Source organism: Dipteris shenzhenensis, chromosome 26 (assembly GCF_047967505.1).
Source record: "Dipteris shenzhenensis isolate YYH24624 ecotype China chromosome 26, Dip_SZ_1.0, whole genome shotgun sequence".
Lineage (NCBI taxonomy): Eukaryota > Viridiplantae > Streptophyta > Polypodiopsida > Gleicheniales > Dipteridaceae > Dipteris > Dipteris shenzhenensis.
In genome coordinates, this window is record NC_141621.1 from 45,431,642 (window position 1) to 45,458,282 (window position 26,641).

Genomic DNA, 26,641 nt, shown 5'->3' on the forward strand with positions numbered 1-26,641 from the left:
AAATCATACAAGCTTGCATACAGGTTCAAGCAGTAGGTGACAGATCATGCAATTCCTTGTCATAGCACATTTTATAAAACACTAACCACACAATGCTCTGCAATGCTTACAAGACGACTCGTTGACTCCTTACTGAGCACATATACTAGGAAAGCAACACAGGAAAAAAAGGTCGGTACTTGTAAAGGGAACATCAAGTAAGCAAAGAATGAAAAACTCGCATAAGCACAAGAATAAAAATACAATACAAGGAAAACCCAGATTCAGTCTCATGGCTCTCTTTCTTGCAATGGAAGGCCATGATAGAAAACTGAGATAACATTATGATCTTTTGGTTTGGTAGAGCCTTCCACCAGCAACTACCAACTCCTCGGCATGCTCCCGATTTGTATATCACACACTGAATATACTAGCCACATCTTCCTATATTTTCTCATGATAGCTAGGCTCATACCACAGCGTACCAGCTGGATCTTCAACAGGCTCCGCCCCTTTGGCCCAGTTGGGTTTCCCATCCTGAGCACAAGGAATTCAACTGACCATCCCAGGCATATGTAGGTATCCTCTTTACACATCTTTCATGCTTCCTCCATCACAGAGGATGCACAGACATGAAGGCACCTACTAAATCCATCAGGTTACTCTGCAGTGACTTTAGAGTTTGTAACATATGACACCACCACCGTAATATCATCCATTTTACCACCATAGAATCGAAAACCAGCATCTTGTGCAGCTGTTGAAAATGGAGTCTGTCTGTTGCAATCTCGTGCCCGCAGTCTTGCCAGAGCTGCAATCTTTTGTGCTGTCATGTCAGGGTTCAGACCAGATCGGGTTGCTTGCACCACAATAGTCGTCATTTCTGTATCATACAAATTGTCAAACAGTCCATCTGTGCCAGAAACGATAACATCCCCCATTGCAACCTCTACAGTGAAGACCTGCAGCACAATTTGCACAAAGCATCACATGTCAGTTCAAAACAATCCCTTACAGACCTTTCCCTCAGAACATGCTGAGATTTTTGGTGCAGTATCAAGTCATCATCATCTTAGAAAATAATATAGTTTTCCACTGTAAAAATGGGAACCAAAGGTCAGAATCAGCCTGAAGAAGTATGGCAGTCTCATTGGATACACAAAGCTAACCCCATTTAATTAACGTTACTTGCAAGGAACTTGTTATCTACAATTGGAGCCAAGAGGTATGCCAACCTAAGCAATTCTAGAAACACCACATCTTGAACCACAAAAGAGATCAATCCAATTTTTTACATATGGGACACAAAGATCCCTCTTATTACCTCATGCAGATAACTCGAACTTCAAACATCTAAACTTACGACCATCCTGTCAGTGCCAAAAGGCCAATCCAAATACATAGGCAGGGAGCTTGTAGAAGCTGTTCATAGGCAAGATGTACAGTATTCTATTTGCTGTAGACTCTGATAGTTCATCCTAAACCAGTAACCAAAAATGCGCTCTTAGACATCCAGAAAGGCAGATATACACACATCAAAAGAGGCTTTCCTTGGCCAACTCTTTTAGAGAGTACTACATCGAATAACATGCTGAGTTGCTCTCCAAGTTTGCTAGACAAGCAAGACCTCCAACCATCTAATATGCCCATTGGCAATCTTTAAAGATTACGATGGAAGCCAGGCAGCTTGCCATGCTGGGAGTCCTAGTGATTAATGCACTTGCTTACAGGTAGATAATTCGTATAAAAATTAAATAGGACAATTGCACTAACCAACAAGGAAAATGCTGTATTTTTTGCTAAATACAAGAAAGGATGGCTGAAAGGTTGTAACATAGTGATTATCTGTTCTTGAATATTTCAGCCCCCAGCGCCACCACTCAACTTCTGCACCTAGTCAATATATTCAACCTGTGCAATCATTCACAAACTTCTGCACCTCGAATCTCAGTGAAAATTACTTACAAGACAAGCCAGGGTTTCAACTCCAGAAAGCATGAATGAATTTTATCAAAACACAGAAGGGCGGAATAACCAGCAGGAGAAGGGGGTAGAAGTGGGTATAGTTGTAACAAGCAAGGGCTCTGAATTACTCTCTCACTAGCAGTGCTTGTCCTGAATGCTGACTGTGAAGAGAGAGAGAGAGAGAGAGAACTGTGGACATCATGTTTTATGCTACCATATACTTCTGTGGGGTCCTGACAATCACTAGTAATCCCCCCCTGTAATGTGTGAGTGTTCCTCATTGAAGAGGGCGTCTGATACCCACTGCAAGGACTAAGCTGAGGCTGTGAGGCTATTCATGGCCGAGGCTATGGCTGAGGCTATGCTGTAATGACTACAGCATAGAGGCTTCTGTGTCTGCTGCTACTGGAGCTGCGAGAGCTTTTTGGGGCTACTGCATCTACTGTGGTTGCTGGGAGGACTGTGCAAACTGTTGTGAAGCTATCTGGAGATGCTGCATGGACAGCGTCTCCTGTTGCTGATGCTGCTGCTCTGGGGAAGTCTCCTGCTGAAGGAGGGGAGGCTGAAATGAGGGAGGACTGCTGTTTCATAGGAATAGGGATGAATATTGGCCGACCCATTCGGGCCACAGACTGGCCCAACTTCATGTAGCACCCAACTTCCCTGCTGGCTGCCGAGTTACTGACGTGGCTCCTCACCCAACCTGCCACATGGCAGCCCGTGACTGCTCCCGGTGTTTGCACCTGTCTGCAGACTGTTGCCTGGTGTCCTGTTGTGCTGATGTCGGCCACTGTACAGACTGACAGCATATTCTGACCTGCTGACTGATCTACTGTCTGAACTACTGCTGTGGGCTGGAGGACTGCAACACAGCCATGGGCTGCAGATCCCCCTCAACCACTAATGGAGAGTCTGGATCCAGACTGAAGAGATGACCATTAAGTCACAGTGCAATTGTGACTTGTCACAGACTCTACTTAGACGTCATCAACACATTTCGACATTGTTAGCAATCACTCTCTTGATCTTGACAATACTTGCAAGTTACTACGGTTGTGAGTTTACTTAACATTATTCATGTGAATTATATGTGACATTGTTTAAGTCTTTATCTTGATATTTACACTCTCAACTTTAAGTTGTGATTCTTGAGCCTTGAAAGTTTCGACCTTCAAAATCTAGAATCTAGATTGTGGATTGTAACTTGTTACTTGTTTATACAGTTTACATCGTAGTATGCACAATTTGCGTATGTATTCATATTCCTTCATATATCTCCATATGTTTTACTTTTGCATTCAGAAGAGTTTTTGAAGTTGTACCTTATGTGTCTTAACAACTAAGGTCAAAGAGAAGTGGAGGAGAGGCACTTGTCAAGAGTATTATTGACTAATTTGCCGTATACGATTTCAAACTCCAATGCAAGCTTGCAAGGATACTCGTTCACATTTCGGGGATTGTAAGTTAAGGTGATATATTCTAATTTCTTATGGGGATTGAGCTTGTGGGACCATGACTTGCTCGGAGTCCCTCCTCAGAAGAGCGCACACTATCAAAGTTCAAATGTTGATGTCTCCAAGCACACTTCCAAGGCATCAAGTATATCCCTCCTATTTCAAACCTTGATTTGGCCAACGGCCACCTATGCAGCCACAATATGAGAGAGAGGTTACAAGGGTTTACGCTTGCCTCAATTTGAGCACCTACAAATCATCCTCCTCTTCCGATTCCTTTGTAGAAGCCCTTTCCTGCAGCTTGCCATAGAATCAGACCAAGCTTCCATGGCTGGCTCTAGCCCTATCAAATTAGCCACGTGGGAGGAACTTCATATTGGTATACAGAATTCACAACATAACACAAAAAGTACCATAGTGACCAAAAAACGTGTTTCGCCAAGTTGAAACGCGACGTAACGTTTATTCGAAATTCGTGAAACATGCCACTTTCCAACTTCTCTCTTCTTCTTTTTTGAACCGGGGGGGGGGGGGGGGTGTTGATTTTGTTTTTTTAGTTTTTGCTCCCTCCCCCCTCTTCATATTTTTTGCTCCCCATCCTCCCTCTTTCTGCTAAGCCTGTCCTTCCCTTGCCTCTCGGAGACATTGGGTGTGTCCTTTGTAGACATTGTACGTCTTTGTCCCCTATTGAAGAGTTTGGAGCTTTTGGAAGTACAGGCTAGCTGTTTTGGACAACCAACTAGTTCTCCCTCGTATCTTTTCCATTTTGGGAAAGGTCTCACTCACTCTCTTTCCTCGTCTTAATTTATTCATTTGTCATGTGTACGTACACCGTACACTATAGTTTGAGTGTGTGCGCGCGTGACTGTGTGCATGCATATGTGTGTGAAGAGGGGGAAGAGAGAGGGCAGTTTTGAAGGGGGGGAGTTGAGAGAGAGAGAGAGAGAGAGAGAGAGAGAGAGAGAGAGAGAGAGTCCATATAATTGATGGACTTTATATATTAATAATTATGTATACGCACTTTATATACTTATGTATTTTAAATGTAAAAATAGAGCGTGTTTCTAGGCAACTCCTATCAAAATTACGAGACTGAAAGATGAGTGAAACTGATCATCAAACAGGATCTCTTTTGGTTTGACACCACTAGGACCTGATTTCTACCATACTTCCTATGTCGCTCCCCCGAGCATTTGGGTGGAGCTGCCTGAATGCACCTATATTGTTAGATCTGCACAGCAGAAGACTTTCCCAGGTTTTATATCTTTTGGTCTCCACAGTTCATATAAGAAATCTGTCAGCCTATCTCTATACAATTATATCCAAACATGATATACAATTATATCCAAACATGAAATTTAAAATTAAGTTTTGGAGGGTCACGATATGTTTTTCTGATTGTCCCAAGAAAAATTACACATGCATGAGTATGCCTAAGTGCACAAAAAGACTGGAGGGAACAGAGTATTAGCTCAATGGTAACAAACCTCTGCAGCACTAGGGGGGTCGCTGCCACCACTTTCCAGCTGAAATGGCATGTTGAACTTGTGCTGCTGTGCAGGAGACTTGAAGACCATCCGACCATTCCTCACAACAAGAAAGCCACTATCTCCCAAATTTGCAGCTTGCAAACCCTGTAAAAAAAATTCCACAATGACTGTCTCAACTTTGATGTCCAATGTATTGCATTCCATGTGGATCGAAAGAGACATATGCAAAAGACCCTTACATAATCTGAAAGAGCAAGAATGCAAGCTGTGGATGATCCCTGGCAAGTAGTCTTGGAATGGGCTCTCTCCAACACACGGGCAGGATCAATAAAACCACGAGGCTCCTGCCGAGCTGCTATCAAAGATTGGTTCATGAGCTCCCGAGCATATTTCCCAGCATCAACACCCACATCAGCCCAACCTCCAACACCATCAGCAACTCCAACCACTTGTTTGTCCGGGCATATAAAATAGGCATCCTCGCCTCCTGTTTCTACCTTCTCAGGATGAGGCAAACAACAAGCACCGGATAAAAGCCTAAGCCCTTTGCAACTCAAACTCCTGCATAAGAAATGAACGTTAAGGATAAGATTAGAATCTGAAAAGCTCAGAGGTGAACTATTAAAAGAAGCAAGTACTGTACATATAATTAATCTTTTTAATCTAATCAGAACTCCTAAACATTCAGCAAGACATGTTGAATGTGGCAATCGAAAAGTCTTTTTCCACCTTTGGTTAGCACTTGCCATTGTAATGCTGCCCACTTCATCTACCACCAAAAATGCCAATCGAATTCCAAGCCATATTACCTTTTCACTAAGATAAGGGACACTTTCCATTTTGTGGCTAGCAGCTAGAACAAGCAAGTTAATCTGAATATTTAAAATTGTACATCCTACGTTTCTACAGAAAATCTGTAATGAAGGCCAAGATTGGGCCAAGTTAGTGAGGGTATGAGCTTCCCCTCCCCCCCTACCGCTAGCTCTACCTCCCCCCCCCTAGCTCCTCCCCTCGCCTCGACCACCCCCACCCCCTGCCCCTCCGCCCTCGCCCCCCGCCCCCCCTCCCCCTCACCCGCCGCCCACCTCGCTGCGCCCCTCGCCTCCGCTCTCACCCCCCTCGCCGCTCTCTCGCCTCTCCGCTCCCCTCCACCTCGTCCCTCCGCTCCCCCCCACCTCGCCTCTCCATCGCCGCCCCTCGCCTCCGCTCTCCCCCCCCTCCCTCGTCTCAGCCGCCCCTCACCTCTCCGCTCCCTTCCATCCCGCCCCCTTCCGCCTCACCTCGACTCACGCAACCCCCCCTCGCTTCACCTCACCCCCCCTCTCACCGCTCAGCCTCACCCGCCCGACCCCCCTCGCTTCACCCGCCCCCCCCCGCCTCCATTCCGCTCTCCCCGCCCCCCGCTTCACCTCTCCGCCCCTCGCCACCCCAACCCCGCCCCCCCCGCCCTTCCGCGCCCCCGTCTTCCCCGCACCCCGCACCCTCCACCCCGCCCCCCGCCCCCCGAACCCCCCGCCCCCTCACTCCGCCTCGCCTGCCCTTCCGCTCCACTCCTCCACCCCGCCACCCCCTCCCTTCCGCCCCGCCCCGCCTCACCCCGCTTCCGCCGCCTCCTCACTTCACCAACTCTCTGCCCCCACTCCCCCCGCGTCACCCCCGCCTCCCAGCCTTCCGTTTCGCCCCTCCGTCCTCCGCCCTCCATTCTCTCCACCTTCCGCCTCCGCAACCGTCCTCTCCACACCCAGGCTCCACCCTCCCGCTTCGACCCCCCTTTTTTGGGTGGCAGCCTTTTCCTCATCGGAAGCTTGCAGTTAGTCTTGGCGGTATGGCGGCTCCCTGCCCGGATCCGGAGGCCCAGTCGGACCCTCCCTCTCCAGATGCCTACCGCGTTATCCTGACAGAGCAACAATCATCTCGTGTTCAGGAGGTTGCCATTGACTTTGCCCGTACCTCTGTTTACGGTAGAGTCATTGGACACTCTCCCTCCAGATCAGCCATCAGGGACTGGCTCCAGTCCACTCTCCTGCTAGAGGATGGCCATATTGAGGAGGTGGCCCTTATGGGAAGGGGCATCTTCTGGCTCAAACTCTCCAATGAGAAAGCTGCGAGCAACCTGATTGCCGGTTCCCCCACATCGGTGGATGGAAAGATTATCATGATAGTCCCGTGGTACCGTGGATTCAGCGCAGCGGATTTTGATGTTCGGTTCCGTATACCTCGCCACCCAGTGACACTAGTTTTTCCAGGTCTTGCTGCTGAGCTGCGGCCGATTGTCAGGGACTTGGGCTCCCACTTTGGCTGGGTTATGCACGACACTTTCGCCGACGCGGTGACTACGGCAGAAGCCCCCCGAGTCCGTGTGGCTATGGCAGATCCTGCGACTCTCCCTGCAGTGATCGAGATCGTGACAGATGCCGGCAGCATCACCCAGAGCATGATAGTCACCGAACAGCCAGGTCAGTGCCTGAGGTGCCACGGCTTTGGGCACTTGGCGGCTGCTTATCCACGTTTCGCCAGCTCGTCTCGACCCCCCCCCGCCCCCTCCGCCCCCGCCCCCCCCCCGGACAGCCACGTCAGGAGGAGCCGAGGCAGCCGGAGTCCGGTCCAGAGTTAGTGGGCGGTTGGACCGAGGTTAGAAGGAAAAGAGGAAAGAACAAGAAGATTTCGGATAAAGGCAAGGAGGCAGAGGTTACCCTTCCTGCAGCAGCACCCCAAAGACCTGACAGGCAGCCGCCCCAGGGACCTGGGAGAGCTTCTTCTTCGACGGCAGCCCGCCCTTCACAGCCTCAGATCCCCCTCTCTCCCGCTCCCCCGCCCCTTTCCACTCAGTCCCAGCCCCTTCCCCAGTTTCCCCCCCCCTTCGCCCGACCCGCAGCTTCAGCCCCCGCCTCTTCTTCCTCAGTCTCCTCCTCCTCCCTCTCAGCCCCAGTTCCAGATGCATCCCCATCCCCCCCCCCCGGTCCCCCTCGACTCTCCTACAGAGTTAGCTGCACCGTCGGCTTCCCAGCCGAGGGCAGCCCCCGCTCCTCCTCCTCCACCTCCTCCGCTAGTCGCCTCCGTGGAGTCCGAGTCGCCTACCCCTCAGCCTCCTCCCCCTCCCCCCCCGCTGGCAGGACACCCGGAGTCTACACCACCACTAGAGCAGGCTTCCCTATCCGCTAGCCCCTCAATGGCAGACTCTGATCAGCTTTAGGAGAGAGAGCTTCCTCGAGACTTTTACAGATCTGGCCCCTGGGACTACTTGGATGTGGCCGACCTTGGGACCTTCCCGGCTTGTCTCGACATCAGTATCTTCCTGCTCCGCAAAGGGGCGGATGGGAAGATTGCCGCCTTGGCCCCTAGGGATGGCCCTAGCTTCGCTTTCACGTTCCTCAGCGATGGCACCGAGACCTGGACAGACGACTCGGTTTGGGAGGCTCTCAGAGAGCAGACACACGCCCAGGTTTGCTCCTGGATAGGCCCGTCCGGGGCGATGTGCGCCTGCGGTGGCGTTGCGCCGCCAAACGCTTCCGACTGAATGTGATCCTCAGACCTCCCCTGTCATGGCCCCTCCCCTAGGATGTCAGAGCTTGGTCCCCTCAGAAACTCCGAACCTTCTATGGGATGACCACTTCAGAGATCTCGAGCTAGCTCGAGAAAGCATTTGCTCATGGCACCAAAGGCCTCTCGCCTTTGCTGAAGGTGTTGAAGAACGGGCAGGACGACCCCGTCTCCCCCTCCAAACCTTCTCATAAGCAGCAGCGCCTCCATTCCGATATGTCTGCTTCTTCATCGACTTCGACCGCGAGCAGACAGTTGTTCGCAGCCTCCCATCCCTCTCCATGAGCCTACACCTCGTATCCTGGAATGTGAACGGGTTTCACTCTTCTGGCACCCGTGGTCCCAGGAAGCTCATTTTGCGACAGGAACTTCAGCCTGCAGTGATTGGTCGTTTGGATGTACTTCTGCTCCAGGAGCACAAGCTTTCTGCGGCTCATTCCCGTAGCTGCGGGAAGGTTCTCCCTGGACGTTCCTACACTTATTGGGAGCCCTCGATCGGCGCACAGGGGAGGAGTGGGGGTGTCTGTGTTGGAGATAAGTGCACACTAAGTGTACTATTTCCTAGTCTAAGTCTAAGTCTAGTCTTTATGTCTTGAGTGTGTGCCATGTGGCACTTCTACAATTATCCCATAAACACTCTTGCATTATGTCTTGTACTTTGGCCCATATATTCAATGGGTCACATCATTCTAATCTATCTGTCTAGCTTGTGTCTTGTCTACACTCTTCTCAAGGTATTTCTTATCTTTCAGTCTTGTCATCTCATTTCCATTTCCAGTTTCTAGTTCTAGTTCTTTTTCCATATTCCAACATGGTATCAGAGCTAGGTTGATCCCTCTTCTCCCTCTTCTCTCCCCTCAAGTCTGTCTTCTCTCAGAACTCTCCCCCGCTGCAGTCTGCCTTTTTCTCAGATCTGTGTGTTCCTGCTCCAGATCTGCGCCAGATCTGCGCTCCAGATCTGCGCATCATTTCTGCCAGATCTGAGCGCCAGATCTGCGCAGAACCTGCTGTCATCAACAGATCTGCGCACCGCCCCTCTTCTCCACGCTGCTGACCCTGCTGCCGCTGTAGATCTGCTCGCCATCCCTCTTCCAGATCTGCGCACCATTGCGCTGCAGATCTGCGCACCATTGCGCTGTAGATCTGCGCTCTGCTCTCCGTACGACCGCCGTACGCCGTCTTCGTCAGCTTCCGTACAGTCCGTACAGTCCGTACGACTGTACGGAATCTGTACCTGCACCCGTTGTCCCAGTTCAGGTGGCCTCTACTGCTGCAGATCTGTCTGCCATTTCTGCCCTGACTTTTGAAGCTGCTGCCCGTACCTTTTCTGTTCGAAATAAAGGAGGAGCTGAAGTTTTTTTATCTCTGCCCAACCTGCATTCAGTTCTTGCTAAGGTACTGTACATTGTCTCTTTCAGTTTGCTGAGCAGTCTTTGTTAATCCTCATATCTGCAAACTGCTGGTTCCTCCTGCTTCGATGGGCTGTCATATGCTATGGCCCTGACAAAGTGGTGAGAGAACTGGCTTCTAGGATCTCTTCTTCTCATTTATTTCTACAATATTGTAAGGGAATAGACACTGCCCTTGCATCCTAGCAAGAGGTAAGACCTTCCCACATGGACCTTCCCACATGGCATCCTCCTCTCATTCTCTCATGTCTATCGACAAATTCAATGGGTCCAATTTTCATACTTGGCAGATCAAACTCAAGTGCCATCTTATGAAAGAAGGCCTTTGGGACATTGTTCACCGTGATGCCCCCGAAGGTCCATCTGAGCAAATTGTTACTGCCAAGAACGACAAAGCCTATGCTATCATATTGCTTGGCCTTGGAGATGATTACATTCATCACATCTCCGACATACAGTCTGCTCCTCAAGCATGGATCACTCTGGATACTCTTTTTGGAGCCCGATCTAAAAACTCTAAAATTGCACTTATGATCTCACTCTTTGATCTACATATGCAGGAAGGAGCTACTATAGCCTCTCATGTTAATTATCTTCGCAGTCTTATGGTTCAGCTTGCGTCAGTCAAGTCTCCCATCTCCGAAGATATTGCTATTGCCGTGCTTCTCAAAAGCTTACCTGACTCCTATGCTACTCTTGTCACTACCTTCAAGTATCATAATAATCCTTCTCTTGAGGGTATCATCAATGCTCTCCAAGAGGAAGAAAGAACTCAACAACGCAAGGTAACTGACACTGCCTTTTTAGCAAAGAAAGGCAGTTCTAAGGTAAGAAAGCCTTGCACCCATTGTGGGAAGACTAATCATCTGGAGAAGGACTGTTTCAAGGCTCATCCATGCACCATTTGTGGCCGTGATAATCACCGGGAGAGGGACTGCTACTCCAAAACCTCTACATCAGCTCCTGGATCTACCTCAGCCCATGTTGCTGCAACATCTCCATCAGCTGATCCTGCTGTTCCTTCCTTACATGATGAAAAATGGGCTTTCTGATTACTTCTATGTTTTGTCTACCACCTTGACCACCGATGATGTAGGTCAAGGGGTTCTAGTGTCTTGGTCTTTCTATTTGTCTATAGTCAGTCTTCTGTCTATCTAGTCTTGTCTGTCTGTCTATTTGTCTATCAATCCGACTATGTTTTAGATCCATCTTGTCCCTACCCTTGTGGACCCATATGAGGATATCACTTGAGGAGGGGTGTCTCAGGATCTTTTGTCTGTCATGTCTTCTATCTTGTCTCTCAGTCTATCAGTCTTTATGTCTGTCCTCTAGTCTTGTCTTTCTTACTCCTAGTGTCCACTTAAGGAGGGTGTTGGAGATAAGTGCACACTAAGTGTACTATTTCCTAGTCTAAGTCTAAGTCTAGTCTTTATGTCTTGAGTGTGTGCCATGTGGCACTTCTACAATTATCCCATAAACACTCTTGCATTATGTCTTGTACTTTGGCCCATATATTCAATGGGTCACATCATTCTAATCTATCTGTCTAGCTTGTGTCTTGTCTACACTCTTCTCAAGGTATTTCTTATCTTTCAGTCTTGTCATCTCATTTCCATTTCCAGTTTCTAGTTCTAGTTCTTTTTCCATATTCCAACAGTCTGTACCTCCGTGTGCAAGCAGTTAGCCCAGGGAGTTTTCGGTCATGGCACGTTGATCCCAGGCCGGGCCCTTTGGGTAGGCCTGGATTTGGAGGGATCCAAAATAGGAATCCTCAACATTTATGCTCCCACAGACCTCCGATGCAGAGCCACCTTCTGGAGGACACTTACAGGGATTCTTCCAGACATGGATTCCTGGATTGTTGGAGGTGACTTCAACAATCTGGAGACCTTGGAGGACCAACAGGCGAGTTCACAGGTATGGCTCAGGCAGAGCAGTCAGCTTGGGACTCTTTCATCTTCGCGACAGGAGGGAGGGACAGTTGGAGAGACCCGTCCTTCCGGCGTTGGCACGGGAGCCTGGACTTCTCATGGGGCTTCCGCAGGGAAGGAGGCAGACTCCTAGAGAGGCTTGATAGATTTTATGTCAGTGATTGGGCCATCAGCAGAGGCGGTCACGCGGGTATAGTTCCAGGGACGACACTTTCCGACCATGCGCTTGTGCTCCTATCATTAGATTCGACAGCCCAGACCCTTCCCCCCCGGTCATGCAGGATTCCCGACTCCATTTTCTCGAGGGTGGACGTGCGCAGCAGTATTTGCAGTCTTTGGGACAGAGACTGGGGCGAGTGCGTGGATCTGGTTGACTCGGTTGCGCAGGCTTTGCAGGAGTCCAGCCAAATCTGCCAGCTCGCAGCCCTACAGGTTCGACAGGATTGGTGGGGCAGAGAGAGAGCTCTTCGGAGGGACCTCGCCTCCATTCAACGACTCCAGTAGGCTTCCCCGGGCTCGGAGGAGCTTCGGATCCAGGCCCTTCGAGCCAGAGCCCTTCTGGAGGAGACACTCCAGCGTCGCTCAGAGTTTTCCTATCACGCCTCTCTCTCCTTCTGGGCTCGGAAGGGTGACCGGATGTGCACGGAGTTCTTCAGGACGCATGGCCAGAGAGCTACAGGTGATTAGCTTCGGAGTCTCAGGACAGCGGATGGTCACATCGTTACGGATCCGGGGGAGGTCCTGGGGTTGGCCACTGACTTCTACAGGACCCTCTTCCAGCAGGAGCCGCTTGCCCCTCGTGCTAGTCGTGCCCGTGAGGAGGTGTGGAGGCACATTCCATCCCTGGTCCAGCCTAGATTGCAGGCGACGTTGTTGGCACCGTTCACCATGGATGAGATGTTGGAGGCCTTGATGGCCATCGACGAACAGAAATGCCTAGGTGAGGATGGGCTATCCCGGGCATTCTTCACCTCCTTCTGGGACCAGATCCATCAGCCCCTCCTTGCAACTCTGCAGGGGATTTTCAGCAGTGGTCAGATGCCAGAGAGCCTTTCCTCGGGACTGATTTGCCTCATCCCGAAGGGAGGAGATAGACAGGAGATCCGCCAGTGGCGTCCGATCACTCTCCTTACCACTGCCTACAAAATCCTCGCCAAGATGATCAGCGCCAGAGTTCGGCCTCTACTCCCAGACCTCATCCATGACACTCAGACAGGCTTTGTCCAGGATCGCAGTATCCTGGATAATGTCTTCACCTTTTCAGAGGCGGCGGAGTGGGCTCAGCACAGCGGATCACACCTTGCCATTCTACTTCTCGACTTCGAGAAGGCCTACGATCGAGTGGACTGGTCCTTTTTGGAGGGGACTCTGGAGCGGCTAGGTTTCCCGGCAAGTTGGATTCAGGGTATCTCAGCTTTGTACAGGACAGCGTCTAGCAGGGTCATCATTGGAGGCAGGATGGGTGAGCGCTTTAGCTTGGAGAGATCAGTGCGTCAAGGCTGCCCCCTTGCTCCTTACCTGTTTCTCTTCTTCGCCGAGGCCATGACTTACTACCTTCGGGCGAGGTCCACAGGGATCAGGGGTGTTCGCCTTCCACTCCGGGAGGACACGGAGCTTTTGGACTCGGAGTACGCAGATGATACAGCCCTTTATGTCCAGGACGATGAGAGGATGATAGAGAGGGTGCGGATGGCCCTGGAGGTCTTCTGCTCGGCCGCTGGTGCGAAAATCAACTGGAACAAATCAGTTGGTTTTCTCACAGACCCTGGGGCGTGTTCTCAGTGGGGGCGATTTCTGGGTTTCAGATGGATTCCACGGGGACAGACAGCTAGATACCTTGGCTTTCAGGTTGGCCTAGACATCACGCCAGCTCAGCAGTTTCTCCCGGTGCTAGACTCCATCCGACGGAAGCTGGCTTTCTGCAGCACTGCTAAGCTCTCTCTTGCAGGTCGTGCCCTGGTAGTTAACCAGATCCTCCTAGCCACGGCTTGGTATGTGGCTTCCTGCTGGTGCTTCTCGAGATCCAGTGTGGCACAGCTCAAGAGGTTGGTTCGGAACTTCCTTTGGTTCGGGGAGGATGGTCTTAGAGATACCAGAGCCAAGGTTGCTTGGCAGACAGTCATTCTTCCGCAGGCTGAGGGTGGCCTGGGGGTCATCGATCCAGAGCTTCAGAGTCAGGCCTTGTTAGGCAAGCTTGTCATCCGCGGTTTGACCCCGGGGGGGCAGACGTGGAAGATGTTACTTCAGCAGGGAGTCGGTTCTTGTGTCCCGCACCGAGGTGGAGAGTGGCTACCGTCCCTCAGGTGGATCTTCACTTCCGCCCCGCTCACTCAGCCCCGTTCCCCACTCGTTCGTAGCCTCCTCATGGTTTGGAGGCGGCTCCGCCTCAGTCTCATTCAGTCCCCTCTCAGCTGTCAGGAGGAGATCGATCGCCAGCCGCTTATCTGGAACGGTCAGGTCAGAGATGCCGAGGGCCTTCAGTTGGGGGAGAGATCACATATCAGGTGGGACGGCTGGATGAGGGGGCCAGCCCGGTCCCTTCGAGTTTGGAGGGATACGTACAGACATCTGGAGACGGCTGATCTTGCAGACGCAGCTGGAGATGCACGTGGAGCCCAGGCGAGACGCACGGAGATCGACGGCGCGATCCCAGCTGTTTGGTTGGTTCCACCTGAGCCTCAGGTCCTCATGCCTGGTGACGCCCGCTGGCTGGGACAGTTCACCCCCCGTGGCATCCCACTGGTGATCGCAGGACGTATGGATGACTCCTCTATCTCCTTCTTCGCGGTGTCTGGGGATGGACGACTCAGGAGAGAGGATGCGCTCATCGACCCCCTACTCCCATGGCAGAGGGTTCGGGTCGTAGGCCTTTTGGGGAAGGTCTGGCGTACCGACCCTAGCATCGAGCAGGACCAGATGCAGCTTTGGCGTCTTTGGCTCTGGGAGGGGCGGGCCTTGTCAGAGCTTGATTGGGACCCAGGAGAGTGGTGGTGGCCAGAGATTGTGACAGGACAAGGGCCGACTTCCTTCTTCGCCTACAGCACGACTCTGGGCAGGCGAGTTCTTGGGAGGATGCAGAGCCGCCCCCCCACCCAGCGACCCATCTGGTACGCACAGGGTATTTCCAGGTTCTTTTTGCAGGCATTCTGGAAGGCCTTGTGGGAGAGCTGGCGGCCGCAGAAGATCTCATACTTCCTGTGGCTTCTGGCCCACAAAGGTCTTCCAGTGGGGAGCTGGTTGAGGCAGATAGGCCAAGACGGATGCTGCCAGATTTGCCATGCGGATGAGGAGTCACCAAAACACTGCCTGTGGAGCTGCACTCGCGCCCAGGAAGTGTGGAGGTGGACTTTCGGGATTCTTACTCGCGCAGCACCAGAGCTAGGATTGATCACTTGGGGCGCGTTCTGCTGGTGCAGCACCGCACCTGGTCTTCATCACTTATTCGAGGCATGCCAGCAGGACCTCACTTTCCTTATCACACAGGGACGTGGGGGCCGCTCGAGGGCATCCCGCAGCACCTAGCAGAGGCTGATACAGGAGTTCGAGAGAGGCAACCAGTCTGGGAGATTATTAGCAGCATTACAGGGTGGCACATCTGGACCTCGCGCTGCGCGCAGATCCTCGGTGGCACCTCCTTATCGACTGCCCAGATCATGGCGGAGATTTGGAGTGAGATTATTCATACCCTCAGAGGCCAGTGGGACCAGATTCAGGGAGACTCCCGGGCCGGTCAGGAGAAGCGGAGACGCTTCCTCCGGGCTTGGGACACACAGGGCCTCTTCTTCGAGCAGACTACGCAGGGCCTTCGGTGGCACTACTCACCAACCCGATGGCTGTTCATTTCACACTCGTCTTATCCCTCCGTGAGAGTATGATTTATTCTGCTACCTTTTAGGGCTGTGTCCGATTTGTGAACGCAGCCCGTCAGCTATAAGCTGACCTCTTGTATCTTGTTCTCGAAGTAATATAATTAGCACTGTTTTTTCGGCAAAAAAAAGTTAGTGAGGGTATGTTTCAGGCCTAGAAAGGGCAAAAAGGAGATAGTGTGGAGGGAGACTATATATGTCCACCTCCACCACCCTTTGTACTGACTTTTTGATGTGACATCTAATCCTATCTACTCCCTTCTCCCTCCTACGAGGTGCCTTCACTCTCTCCCAACCTCTCTCTATCCCTCTCTTCCCCTCACCCTTCTCTCTCTCTCTTCCTCTCCCTCTTCCCCTTTCCTCACTTCTCACTCCTTCTCCCTCTTCCTCTCTCTTCCCTCTATCCCCTTCTCCAATCCACCCTGCCTCCTCCATTGCATTGGTATCAGAGCACCTTCCTAGGGCTCTGTGAGTTCTCCTCATTCCCATAGCACTTGTTCATTTGGGTACCTTCACCGCACTACAGTATGGGCAAGGTACTAGCATACAAAAGCACACATTTCGATCAGCAACAACGCAAGGTGACTGGCAATACACAAGGGTGAACAATGATAGCAGATTCAACAAGCAACTAGCATCGACTGTTAGCGACTAGAACCAAACATCCCAACAATGCAAACGGGAGCAATTGAATCGTCCAGCAGCAGAACCTTTGATCGACACTCCCTGTCGCTCCTAGCACCACCCCCTACTCACAAAACCACTCACTAACGGCCAAGCCCTACTTGGCCCGACATCATGTTAGCCCGACCTATGCCCGTTTTGTCAGCCCGAGTCAACAACGCTATTTCCTTCTAGAATGCAGGTAAACAACGTTGGAATGCAGGGTTACTGCGTGAGTGAGAGAGTGAAATCTAGGAGTGATAGATCCTATAACCTAAGACGGAAACACTACCCTGTGGTTCTCTAGTGGGTACTAATGAACGAGGACTAATCTTCCGACTTGACCTAAGGCTGAGAGACTGACTTACGTAGCTTGTGCCTAACTATCCCTGGACAAGGACTCACAAAGGGGTCAAAGCATAACACAAAATCTCCTATTAGGGAACTATTACGCACGTGTCGATGTAGCCAGTGTGTCACTTTGCTCCCAAGTGCAAGGATGCATGTGACATTCCCTCCTTCTTAACTTGGCGGTAGGTTCATTGCTTCCAAGTAGTCTACCAATATCTGGGAAAAATGTTGGGAAAAAATCTTCGTCCAACCACACTGCTTCATGGCTATCTCGATTACAGAACTTGGTGTAAAACTCTCGGATTCTGCATCCTTACCCTGCTTGAATTTATGAAGAAGGGTCAGTTCTGGCTGCAAAACTTCAACTTCCACAAGAACTTCAGGTGGTTGCTCATCATAAATCTCTGACAGAGGAGGTTCAAAATATGGCTTCAACCAAGCTTACATGAAACACATTGTTCATAATCCAACTGTCTGAAAGGCGTAACTTCATTGAGGCATCGTTGATCTTCTGAATAATAGGGAATGGTCCGAAGCTCCTGAAGGACAGCTTAGGGCATCGCTTGCCCACCTGCTTCAATCTTTGCTTATAATACGTAAATACACCCATTGCTCCTCTTTATACTGGACATCTCGTCTAGATTTGTTGGCATGGCGCGTATACGATGCTTGAGCTTTGGCGATGGGGCTTTCACGGACTCTGTAATCTCTGCCATTGATTTGGTGGTTTTGTTGGCTTCAAGAGATGGAGACACCATCCGATTGAGGAGTGAGGTAAACCGCCATCCAAACGTCGCTTCATAAGGTGTGCGACCAATACTCGAAGAATAGGTACCGTTCAGAATGGCCTGCACAAGCGGAACAAACTGCTCCCACTTTCCTTGAGCATCATGACAATATGATTTCAAAATATCAAATGCCATACCATAATACTTATCCGTCTCGCCGTTCGTTTGCGGATGAAAAGCGTTGGACATCTGCAACTTAGTACTAAAATTATCAAACAAGGCTCGCCAAAAGTTAGACGTAAACTTGGAGTCCTTGTCGGATGTGATGGTCTTTGGCAACCCTCCAATGGGATACCAATACTTGATAACCAAACGAGCTACATCTTCAACGCTGGCCGTTTGTTTACAGGAAATAAGTATACAATATTTACTAAAGCGATAAACAATAGTAAGACATTGAGTATTACGCGTACCTATGGATGCTAGAAGTGGCCCCACGAAATCCATACCTATGTCCTAAAAAGAACCGTCGAGGATTGGTGATGGCATAGGTAACCCTGCCGTTTTCTTATGGGAAGCCTTGACCTTTTGGCATATCTGACAATTATGAACATAGCCGTATACGTCCTTCCGCATCTTTGGCCAATAGAAATAGTGCTCTAACTTCTCCAAAGTCCCATTGATACCTCTATGACCACCAGTAAGGGCGTCATGGGCATGATGAAGAAACAGTTGCCGTTTGTCTTTGAGTACACATAATCTTTTCTTACAGAAAAGCCAACCATCCTCTAATGAGTAGTCGCCTGGAGCAAGCGTCGTGGCTAATTGGAACTGTGTGCCAAACTCTGCTGACTCCGCGTACTGTGCCTTCATGCTATCAAGATCCTTTCCTTTAATTTCAAGCACAGTGGCATGCTCAATGGTCTAGATGGAACCTTTTCGACTGAGAGCGTCGGCAACAGGGTCGTTTTTGCTGGGAACGTACTCAATCATTCCCCCATACTACTGAAATATCTGGCTCCACCATTGTTGCCGAACGCTCCATTGCACACTAGGCATTGTCTAAAGCCACTTAAGGGCTTGGTGATCTGTCTTAACCGTGAAAGTCCGTCCGTATAGGAAAGGCTTCCAATGTTTTAATGTCTGGATGACACCGAGGAGCTCTCTATCACACACTGAATAGTTCTTTTCGGCATCGTTAAGCTTTCTGCTGTAATCCGAAACTATCCTCTTGCTGTAAAATTGTCCCAATGGCGACATTGCTAGCGTCTGTGATTACCAGAAATGGATCATCCCAAGAGGCAATCTTCATAACTGGTGCTATCGTGGCCAACCATTGCAAGTCATGGATCATCCCAAGAGCTCCTATCCTAGGCTGGACCTAAACCTATCCCTAAACCTAAGATGGAAACACTACCGTACGGTTCTCCAGTGGGTACTAGTGAACAAGGACTGATCTTCCAACCTGACCTAAGGCTGAGAGACTGACTTACGTAGCTTGTGCCTGACTGTCCCTGGACAAGGATTCACAAAGGGGTCACAGCATACGACAAAATCTCCTATTAGGGAACCATTACGCACTTGTCTATGTAGCCAAGGTGAATGTGACAACTAATGGAAGAAATGCCTATATTTAGACTAGCCTACATAACAGTGCCAATGAAGCAGGCCTGATGGGTGAAAATATAGATGAGGCGCCGAGCAATGATGAGCAAATCTGTGATATTGATTAAGATGCAGAACGAAATAAGGATATGGATGCACTTACACTCAATCCTTCTAGGCATGCAAACTTTGAGGGGACAGTTTTTGAGGAGGTGAGTATCCAGCATTGTATAGTCTCCATAAAGGACGAAAATATAGAAGACCACACATTTGATAGCAAGGGATATGCCAAAGTAAACTTACCCACATGCAAAATGTAATCATAGAAAGGAATCATGATGTTGAAATGAATGGCTGCTCAATAGACATGCTTTCAAGCCTGGACGAGAATGAAGCCATTGTACTTCCAGATTTGAGCATTGTGGCTATGGATCTGAAATTTTTGATGCAATTCTTTACAAGGGGTAATGCATTACACAGCCTTATGTGCATGCCACTATTTCAGTCCATTCACAACAAGGATATATGGAACCTCATTTATCAGCTGATTGGAAACCCTACAATGATTTCAATCTTGGGAATTGTCCCTTATATGGAGAGCTTAAGCAGATACTAGATGAATCCAGGAACATTCCCAAACTCATCCTCTAAAAACACAACATAGTGCAGTTTCAATCTCACGTGAGTCACTCATAAGATTGAGAACCATAAACTCCATCATGCATAGCAAGGACTAGCTACTATGACATCCCCACTGACGTCATCAGCGCCCAACAGTGGGTGTAGACCATAGTATAAAAGTATGCTCTCACACATACAAATCCACACACCCACACATACTTGAGCATCCATTTATACGAAGTCTTCGTACTAAGTTTCTGTCGGCACTCCGGAGGTGAAGGGCAAACTCAGCCATGACAAAGGCTAGCACTAAAGGAGAAGGCTAATCAAAAAGTAGTCCAAATCTCTTCATTCAAGCTACAACTGCTTGTGAAGTCTAAACGATTTCATTTTAGTCTCTCCCAAACGAGCATCTAAATCTAAATCTAGCTGGTAGGGCAACGCACCATTTAAGATAGAAAGAATTATCGCAATACCAACAGGCCGCAACTTGGACGAAAACTAGCTAAACTTGAAGGAGCCATTTGGAACAAAATGATTGCACGAGAATGTATGGCTAGGCCTTTTCTTTCCAAGTTTAATGTTCAAGCCACATGCAACCTGCGATGTTGTGCGGGAAAAGGGGCAGAAGCATCCAACCAGCCAATGGTAATTTGGTTAAAGATTTGGTTGCAGCATATCTTGAATATCAATGTATGCAAGGCCATGCCTCTCCTTCAACAAAGAAGGCGTACTCTTCGGAGGGCTTGACTGGATCTTGGTTAGTTGTATTTGAGGACTATAGCAGAGACGACTTGCTCAATGATGCTCAAATGCAGTCGATATGGCATGCAAATGCAAAACTATGGGTCAGCACATGCACTTTGGGTTGCACATGGCTGATAGCCTTTGTTCTCCGTGCATGTTGGCGCTGTCTTCTTACTACTACGACAACATGGACAGCTAACCCTTTTCAGCCCAAAGCAAATGGAGGTCAAACGGAATCTAGCATTTTGTTGTTTCATCCAATGCCCCTCCTTGGTCTACCAAAATAGGTTCAAACAATGTGTGTAATTATTTTGTTGTCGAAGGGTTGGACTTTGGTGTATCCAGTGACAAGGGAATTTCATGGGACCATGCCTACATGGCTCCTAGCAGGCCTGATTTGTCTCTCTCAGATTATTTGGCTGTTCAGAGGCTGGATGCATCATGTGTCAGCAAATGTGCCATCTTTGGAAGAAATACAAAAGGCCTACATGCTATCATCCAAGTTTTGGAGCCCTATGTTGTCTCATACGTGAAACTCTAGATCCAAGGGATGCTGACGGATTAGATAAACTCATGGAGTTGTTTGCGACTAAACACAGCAGCTATAATGAAGACGATTTTCAGTTCTTCACATTTGGCAAGGACAGAATAACTAGAGATGCACTGCAAAGACAGCTCATTGAAGCGAAGATGTTGGGTATATGGAAACGCAAGCAATGCTTCCCATGAACCCTCACTAACTTGGCCCAATCTTGGCCTTCATTACATCCATCCCTTCTCAAAAACAATTTTGTCCTCAAAATTGCAGGTGATGGTTAGGCACCAAGGCCCCTGCCATAAAAAGGACATACTTTAGCATGCATACCACCGGGGTCAAAAGGAAATGTGATATATTCCTTTGCCTTGGAGGTTGTGGTACCTCCGGGACCATGCGGCTGGTAATCCATCCTGGCAAGATCATCATTCATAATCACATGAGTTCCAGCTATTCCCATGGGTTTTGTTCTGCACGATGCATTGTGTTTTCATCCAAGGCTAATTCCTCTGGGGGATGTGTAACCGGCCTTCAAGAAACTAAAGGGCAGTAATCCTCGTCTACTTAGTCATAAACCTCATAAATAGCCACAATGCAAGCTTCAGTCACTTCAATCACTTAACAGTACTTAGAAATAAAGTTCAACAACAACAATAGGGAGGCTAGAACACCCCTGCTCAGTGAAAACAGTACACAAAACACCCACTGGCCCTTGGCGCCCCTTTCGATATTTATTTAATGCTTCTGAATGGAAATGCTTTACACTAGGGGCTCACCCCCGCACTCTTCCTCTCTGCAAATTCTTTGCCCGTCTTTTGGGCATCTAATCCAAGTGCACCATTATGATCCAACTAGCAAGGTAATCTTAGGCATCCACTTCTGACCTGACCCAAAGGCATCCAAGCACTGAGAGAAGGGCATCCCCTTCTTTCCTTACACGGTTAGTAATGCCAAAAAATTCCAGCTCAGCTGTAGGGGTTGGAGGCCTACCAGAGCTCATCATTGGGAGAACTTTTAGATTTCGGCTGACTTGCAGAAAATTTTTTGACAGAGGCTCTAGAAATCCCACCGGAATAGAAAAATCACTCTCTTCTTTTGGCTTTCTATTCATGGTGGGATAGCAGTAAACCAATGGAGATCCGGGTTCGGAGCTGACCCTTCTTGCCCTCGTTGCCTTTCTGCTTTGGAGACAATACAGCATTGCCTTTGGGATTGCCGACAGGCGAGAATCATATGGAAGGGGATTGCAAGACTTTTCAGCACTTTTGTTCGCCTACCTTTCTATATGACCTGGGGATCAGTGGATTGGCTTACTCTTTCAGGGCCCCACGTCTTTTTTGAGAGACTTGACTCCTCTTCGGCTCTTCACATCCGACGACACCTTGTGGAGTCGTGCTCTCTAGAGGATGTTCCGGCCACTCTCTTCAAGGCTGCTCATTCCTCGGTCGACTCTCCATAGGAGGTCTTAGCTAGCATTGCAGCATGGCACATTTGGAGAGCCAGATGCACTGAGGCTTTGGAGGGTTCTCAGGTTCACCCTTCTCAGATCTTGGCCAATACTTGGACAGATACGGTACACACTCTGATGGCCATTTGGGCAACCATGCAAGGATCATCTCGAGCAGCCTCCTCTAGGAGATTTACTTTTCTCAGAGATTGGAGAGACTCTCCCTTCTTTGCTGAGACTTCTACAGGGTTGAGTTGGCATTTTTAACCTCAGCCTTGGTTTCTTTCTACCTCATTCCTCTGAGGTTTTTTATTACATGCTTAGCATGTTGTATTTCCGCATAGAGCTTGCTCTAACGAGTTTCTTTCTTACTTAATAGAAGTCTCTTTTTTGCAAAAAAAAAAGGGCATCCAAGCATCCAAACCACTAGCAAACTGTACCCAAGCAACCTCAAGGCTTTCACATGCAACACACTATCCCTCTGGCCTTTCCCTAGGCACACCCTTTGCTTCTGAGTGCTTACTTAAGCCTGTGGGGACCAGAAAGGACTCCAAACACAAGAAAAGAACATTGCAGCTAACTTCAAAATGAGAAATAACAATAAAAAGAAGACAATAACCAAATACCCGTTGTTCGTGGCAGAGGGGTAAGATCCTTCCTCATGCATATCCACTAACCAGCCTCCCAACAGGGGGTAGGTGTCTTCCAGCCTCAGGGGGAAGAGAGGAAGAACAGAAAGAAGGCGGAAGGGAGGCAGGAAAGGGCTGAAGACAAACACAGGCTTGCAGATCTACCCCAAAGCCTCGGCCCTCGACCTTGGGATCTAGGCCTCGAACCTCGTTTCTAACCAGCCACAAATCACCTCGAGATCCGTGCCTGCATCGAGATGCATGCCAAGAAGTCCGTACAACAACCTCAAAAACTGCACCTTGAGTCCATATAGGTCTGTACAGCTGTATAGATCGCATTAAATGCGCTGCACACTGCCTAGGAAAATCGCACCAACAGCCGTACAATGCCTCAGTTTGCGTGCCGACAACTCGGCTGCCTCGATTTGTGTGCAAGAGCTGTAGGAAGAGTTAGAGCAGCAGCAAAACAGCAACAAGGGCCAGCCAAAGAGTCGAAATCCGCCAAGAGTGCTTCTGCTAGGTCTGGAATGCTCCATGAGGGTGAGGGGAGAGAGATGGTAGGTGGAAGAAGGGCATGCACCTGCATGCCTGACATGTGGCCCTTCATTAAAGTCCTAACCCACCTCACCAAGGACAACGTTGGTTGCCCTCTCAAACTCCAGCTGAGTTGCCATGTGTTGAGGGTGCTTCTCCCTTGAATGTTTCAGATTTGCAGCCGTAGATAGGATTAGATGTCACATCAAAAAGTCAGTACAAAGGGTGGGGAGGTGGACTTGTATAGTCTTCCTCCACACTATCTCCTTTTTGCCCTTCCTAGGCCTAAATATACCCTGGAGGAATTAGCCTTACCCTCACTAACTTGGCCCAATCTTGGCCTTCATTATAAAATCTGGCCAACCAGGCAGCCTCTGAATTAAGATCAGCACCTTCTCAGATAAGGAAATTCAATTTTGTTTTGACCAAAGCTCATGGTTCATTCAGAGACTCCTCAAGGGTGGCCCTTGCAAGGAGTAGAGGTGAAACCAGCCTCTAATCACTCAGAGGGCAGTGGAACTAAACCTTTAATCACTTCAGTACTTATTTACAGCTCACAAAGCATATATCACAACCATTAACCATTGCATGATCACCATTTGGCATTTACCCATTTGTTCACAAACAAAACCACTAAAAAAGGGATGAAGGCTAGAATGCCCCTGCTCAACAAACATAGACAAGTGCACCCGATTGGCCCTAAACACCATGGCGCCCCTTTCGGTATTTCTTTATATTTCACAGTGAAATGATTACAAGTTGCATCTGGGAGACCTTCCTTGCAACTAAGCACGCAGCCCCAATTCACTAAGCCTTCGCAAGGCTTTCAAGCATAGAACACCATCACATAAGTGCACTTAACCCATAGACTCAACCCAAAGGCATTCTCTTTTCCGAGTGCAATTCCAGTGGCTGTCCAGATGCAATCACACTGCATCCCAGCTGCACTCTCTTTGAGTGGTTTCCAGATGGCATTCACAAAGCTTTTCAAAGCTCCAAAATAAAATCAGCAAAGTACCCAACCAAAGAATGACTCATGTAGCACCGCCTGGGCACCTGTGAGCCAAGAAAGAGGCGGCACACGAGGCCAACCAATAGCTTATGGCAAAAAGAAATTGCAACAGCAAAATCACAACTCACCAAGCCCTGAAAACTCGAACCAAGTCCTCAATCGCCAAGAGGACATAGTAGCCAATGCCCAATTGCATTCTCAGCCAAGGAGGAGTGCAAAGGCATGAAGAAAGAGCATTTACAAGAGCCGACCAGCAAGAATTCCACTGAAAAATGCGAAAGGAAGCACTTTTGTCGCGAAGAAATGGGAGTTCTTGGGCTCAAAAGAAGCATGCTTCAGAGAGGAATGCATTGAGAAGGTTTTGGAGAAGTTTCATCACCGAAAAGTCCTCCAAAGCTGAGAAAAACCAGTCAACCAGTCAACCAACGCGTGGGACCACTCGAAATTCAACAGAAAGCTATAGCTTTGCAAGAGGAGAGGCCCACGAGGCGGTAGAAGCAAGTTGAAGCAGTTGCTACAGCAGTCTACATAATGAACAAGACTCCCATTGTAGCAATACATGGCACTGGGTTGAGAGTTCATTTGATCATCCCTTCCAAATTCAGTACATTGTAGATTGCCTTACTAAGGCACATAACAAAAGCAATATAGATGAACAAACGGATTTTCTTCAGGAATGCCATAGTTGTCCTAACAAGCGCTGAAGCACAAATGATATGACCTTAAAAAGGTGGGTGTGTGTGGGGGGGGGGGGGTGCGTGTAAATATGGAGGGCTCATTTGTGGGGATCCCAAGGTGGACTCCCTACGATACCAAAACCTAGAACACACCTATGCCTAGTCCACCTAGTCCAGCCAAACACTTGGATTGGTAGACTCCTATAGAATGGAACATAGGGGTATTATGAAGTCCTAGTAGTAGATGGCACATGTCAACATGTGCACAGTGTTGAACTAGATAAGCTACCTTTTCTTTGTGCTTTTACTTTTGGCTAATCCTAACCCACGCATTCACAAATTCCATTTTTTGGCATATCTTTCTCATCTAGGCTCCGTTAATCAATCCTAACCGTAACTTGTGGTTGATAATTATACTCATTTCTCTCTCCTTTTCTCTTGCTCCCACAAAGTATTTGGAAGCCCTAGTAAAACTAGATGACACAAGTCACCATGTGCACACTGTTGGACTACATAAGCTAGCTTTTCTTACATTCTACTTTTTGCTTTTTACTTTTGGCTAATCCCAACCCTAAACTTGTAATCACAAATTCTATTTTTTGCAATACCTTTCTAGGCTTTGTTACTCAATCCATGAGCCAAGGTAATCTTCCAATAGTGCTCTATCTTTCTCTATCCAGCTGGAAGAACTTTTCCACCACCACCTTTAAAAGTCCATCTCAAAACAGGCCGCTAGCTTTCGTGCTTCACCGTCTACCTCTTTATGCTATGTGTGGCTTTGAAGACACCTTGTTTGTTGTAATTGATCTAGTTTGGCACATGCACAAGCTTTTCAGTTCTTACAATTGATGTTTGGCCTTGGACACTGAAGTCTCAGCTTGATCCATGCTTCTAGCTCAAAATCGCCAGCTCTAGGACTTTGGTGACTTTGGTTTGCAAACGCGGTGTTGTGCATGTGTGAAGAAACGTAGGAGATTGGCTTGAAGACTCGATGAAGATAGTCTTTTCACCTTGGTGGATAGCTCAGATTTGTTCCATCTTGGAGAATCTAATGGCGCATTCTGACCCTGTGGGAAGTTTTGCAGATTTGAACCGTTGCGACTCCAATTTGCTTGCAACGTGAGATGACTCTTTTGGAGGATTCTATATACTCATTGTATGTACACCTGTAGTTGTTCTTATTCACACCTCATGCTGCATCAATATTACTACTATTTGTTCTCTCTTTAAACTCTAGCTCTATGTGATCTGTGTAGTTGAAACTGGATTATATGAATCTGAATGTGAATGTGAATGTGAATATTTTCAATACTAGATTTCGATTTGTGAATTGTCAGGTATGAAGATATGAACAAAGGAAATCATGCTTCTGCAAGCAAGCTTCTTACACCTATCATGGGTTTAAGCAGAGATTCCCACCGCAATGTCTTTAAAGAGATGACTTGAAGTATGCCTCAA

General features: G+C 48.6%; 1 protein-coding gene across 2 annotated transcripts in view; it reads right to left on the reverse strand.

Annotated features, from left to right (window-relative positions):
* Nucleotides 1–220: 220 nt before the first annotated feature.
* The window catches only part of LOC147885156 (putative protein phosphatase 2C 55), a 36,714-nt gene continuing 10,293 nt past the window's right edge, over nt 221–26,641 (reverse strand). For both annotated transcript variants that reach the window (XM_087397574.1, XM_087397573.1), the window contains 3 exons: nt 5,128–5,449; nt 4,886–5,032; nt 221–941 (listed from right to left, as the gene is read on the reverse strand). In XM_087397574.1, the coding sequence (XP_087253700.1) occupies nt 639–941; nt 4,886–5,032; nt 5,128–5,449 (772 nt within the window). In that variant the 3' untranslated portion in view covers nt 221–638. The remainder of the gene's footprint in view (nt 942–4,885; nt 5,033–5,127; nt 5,450–26,641) is intronic.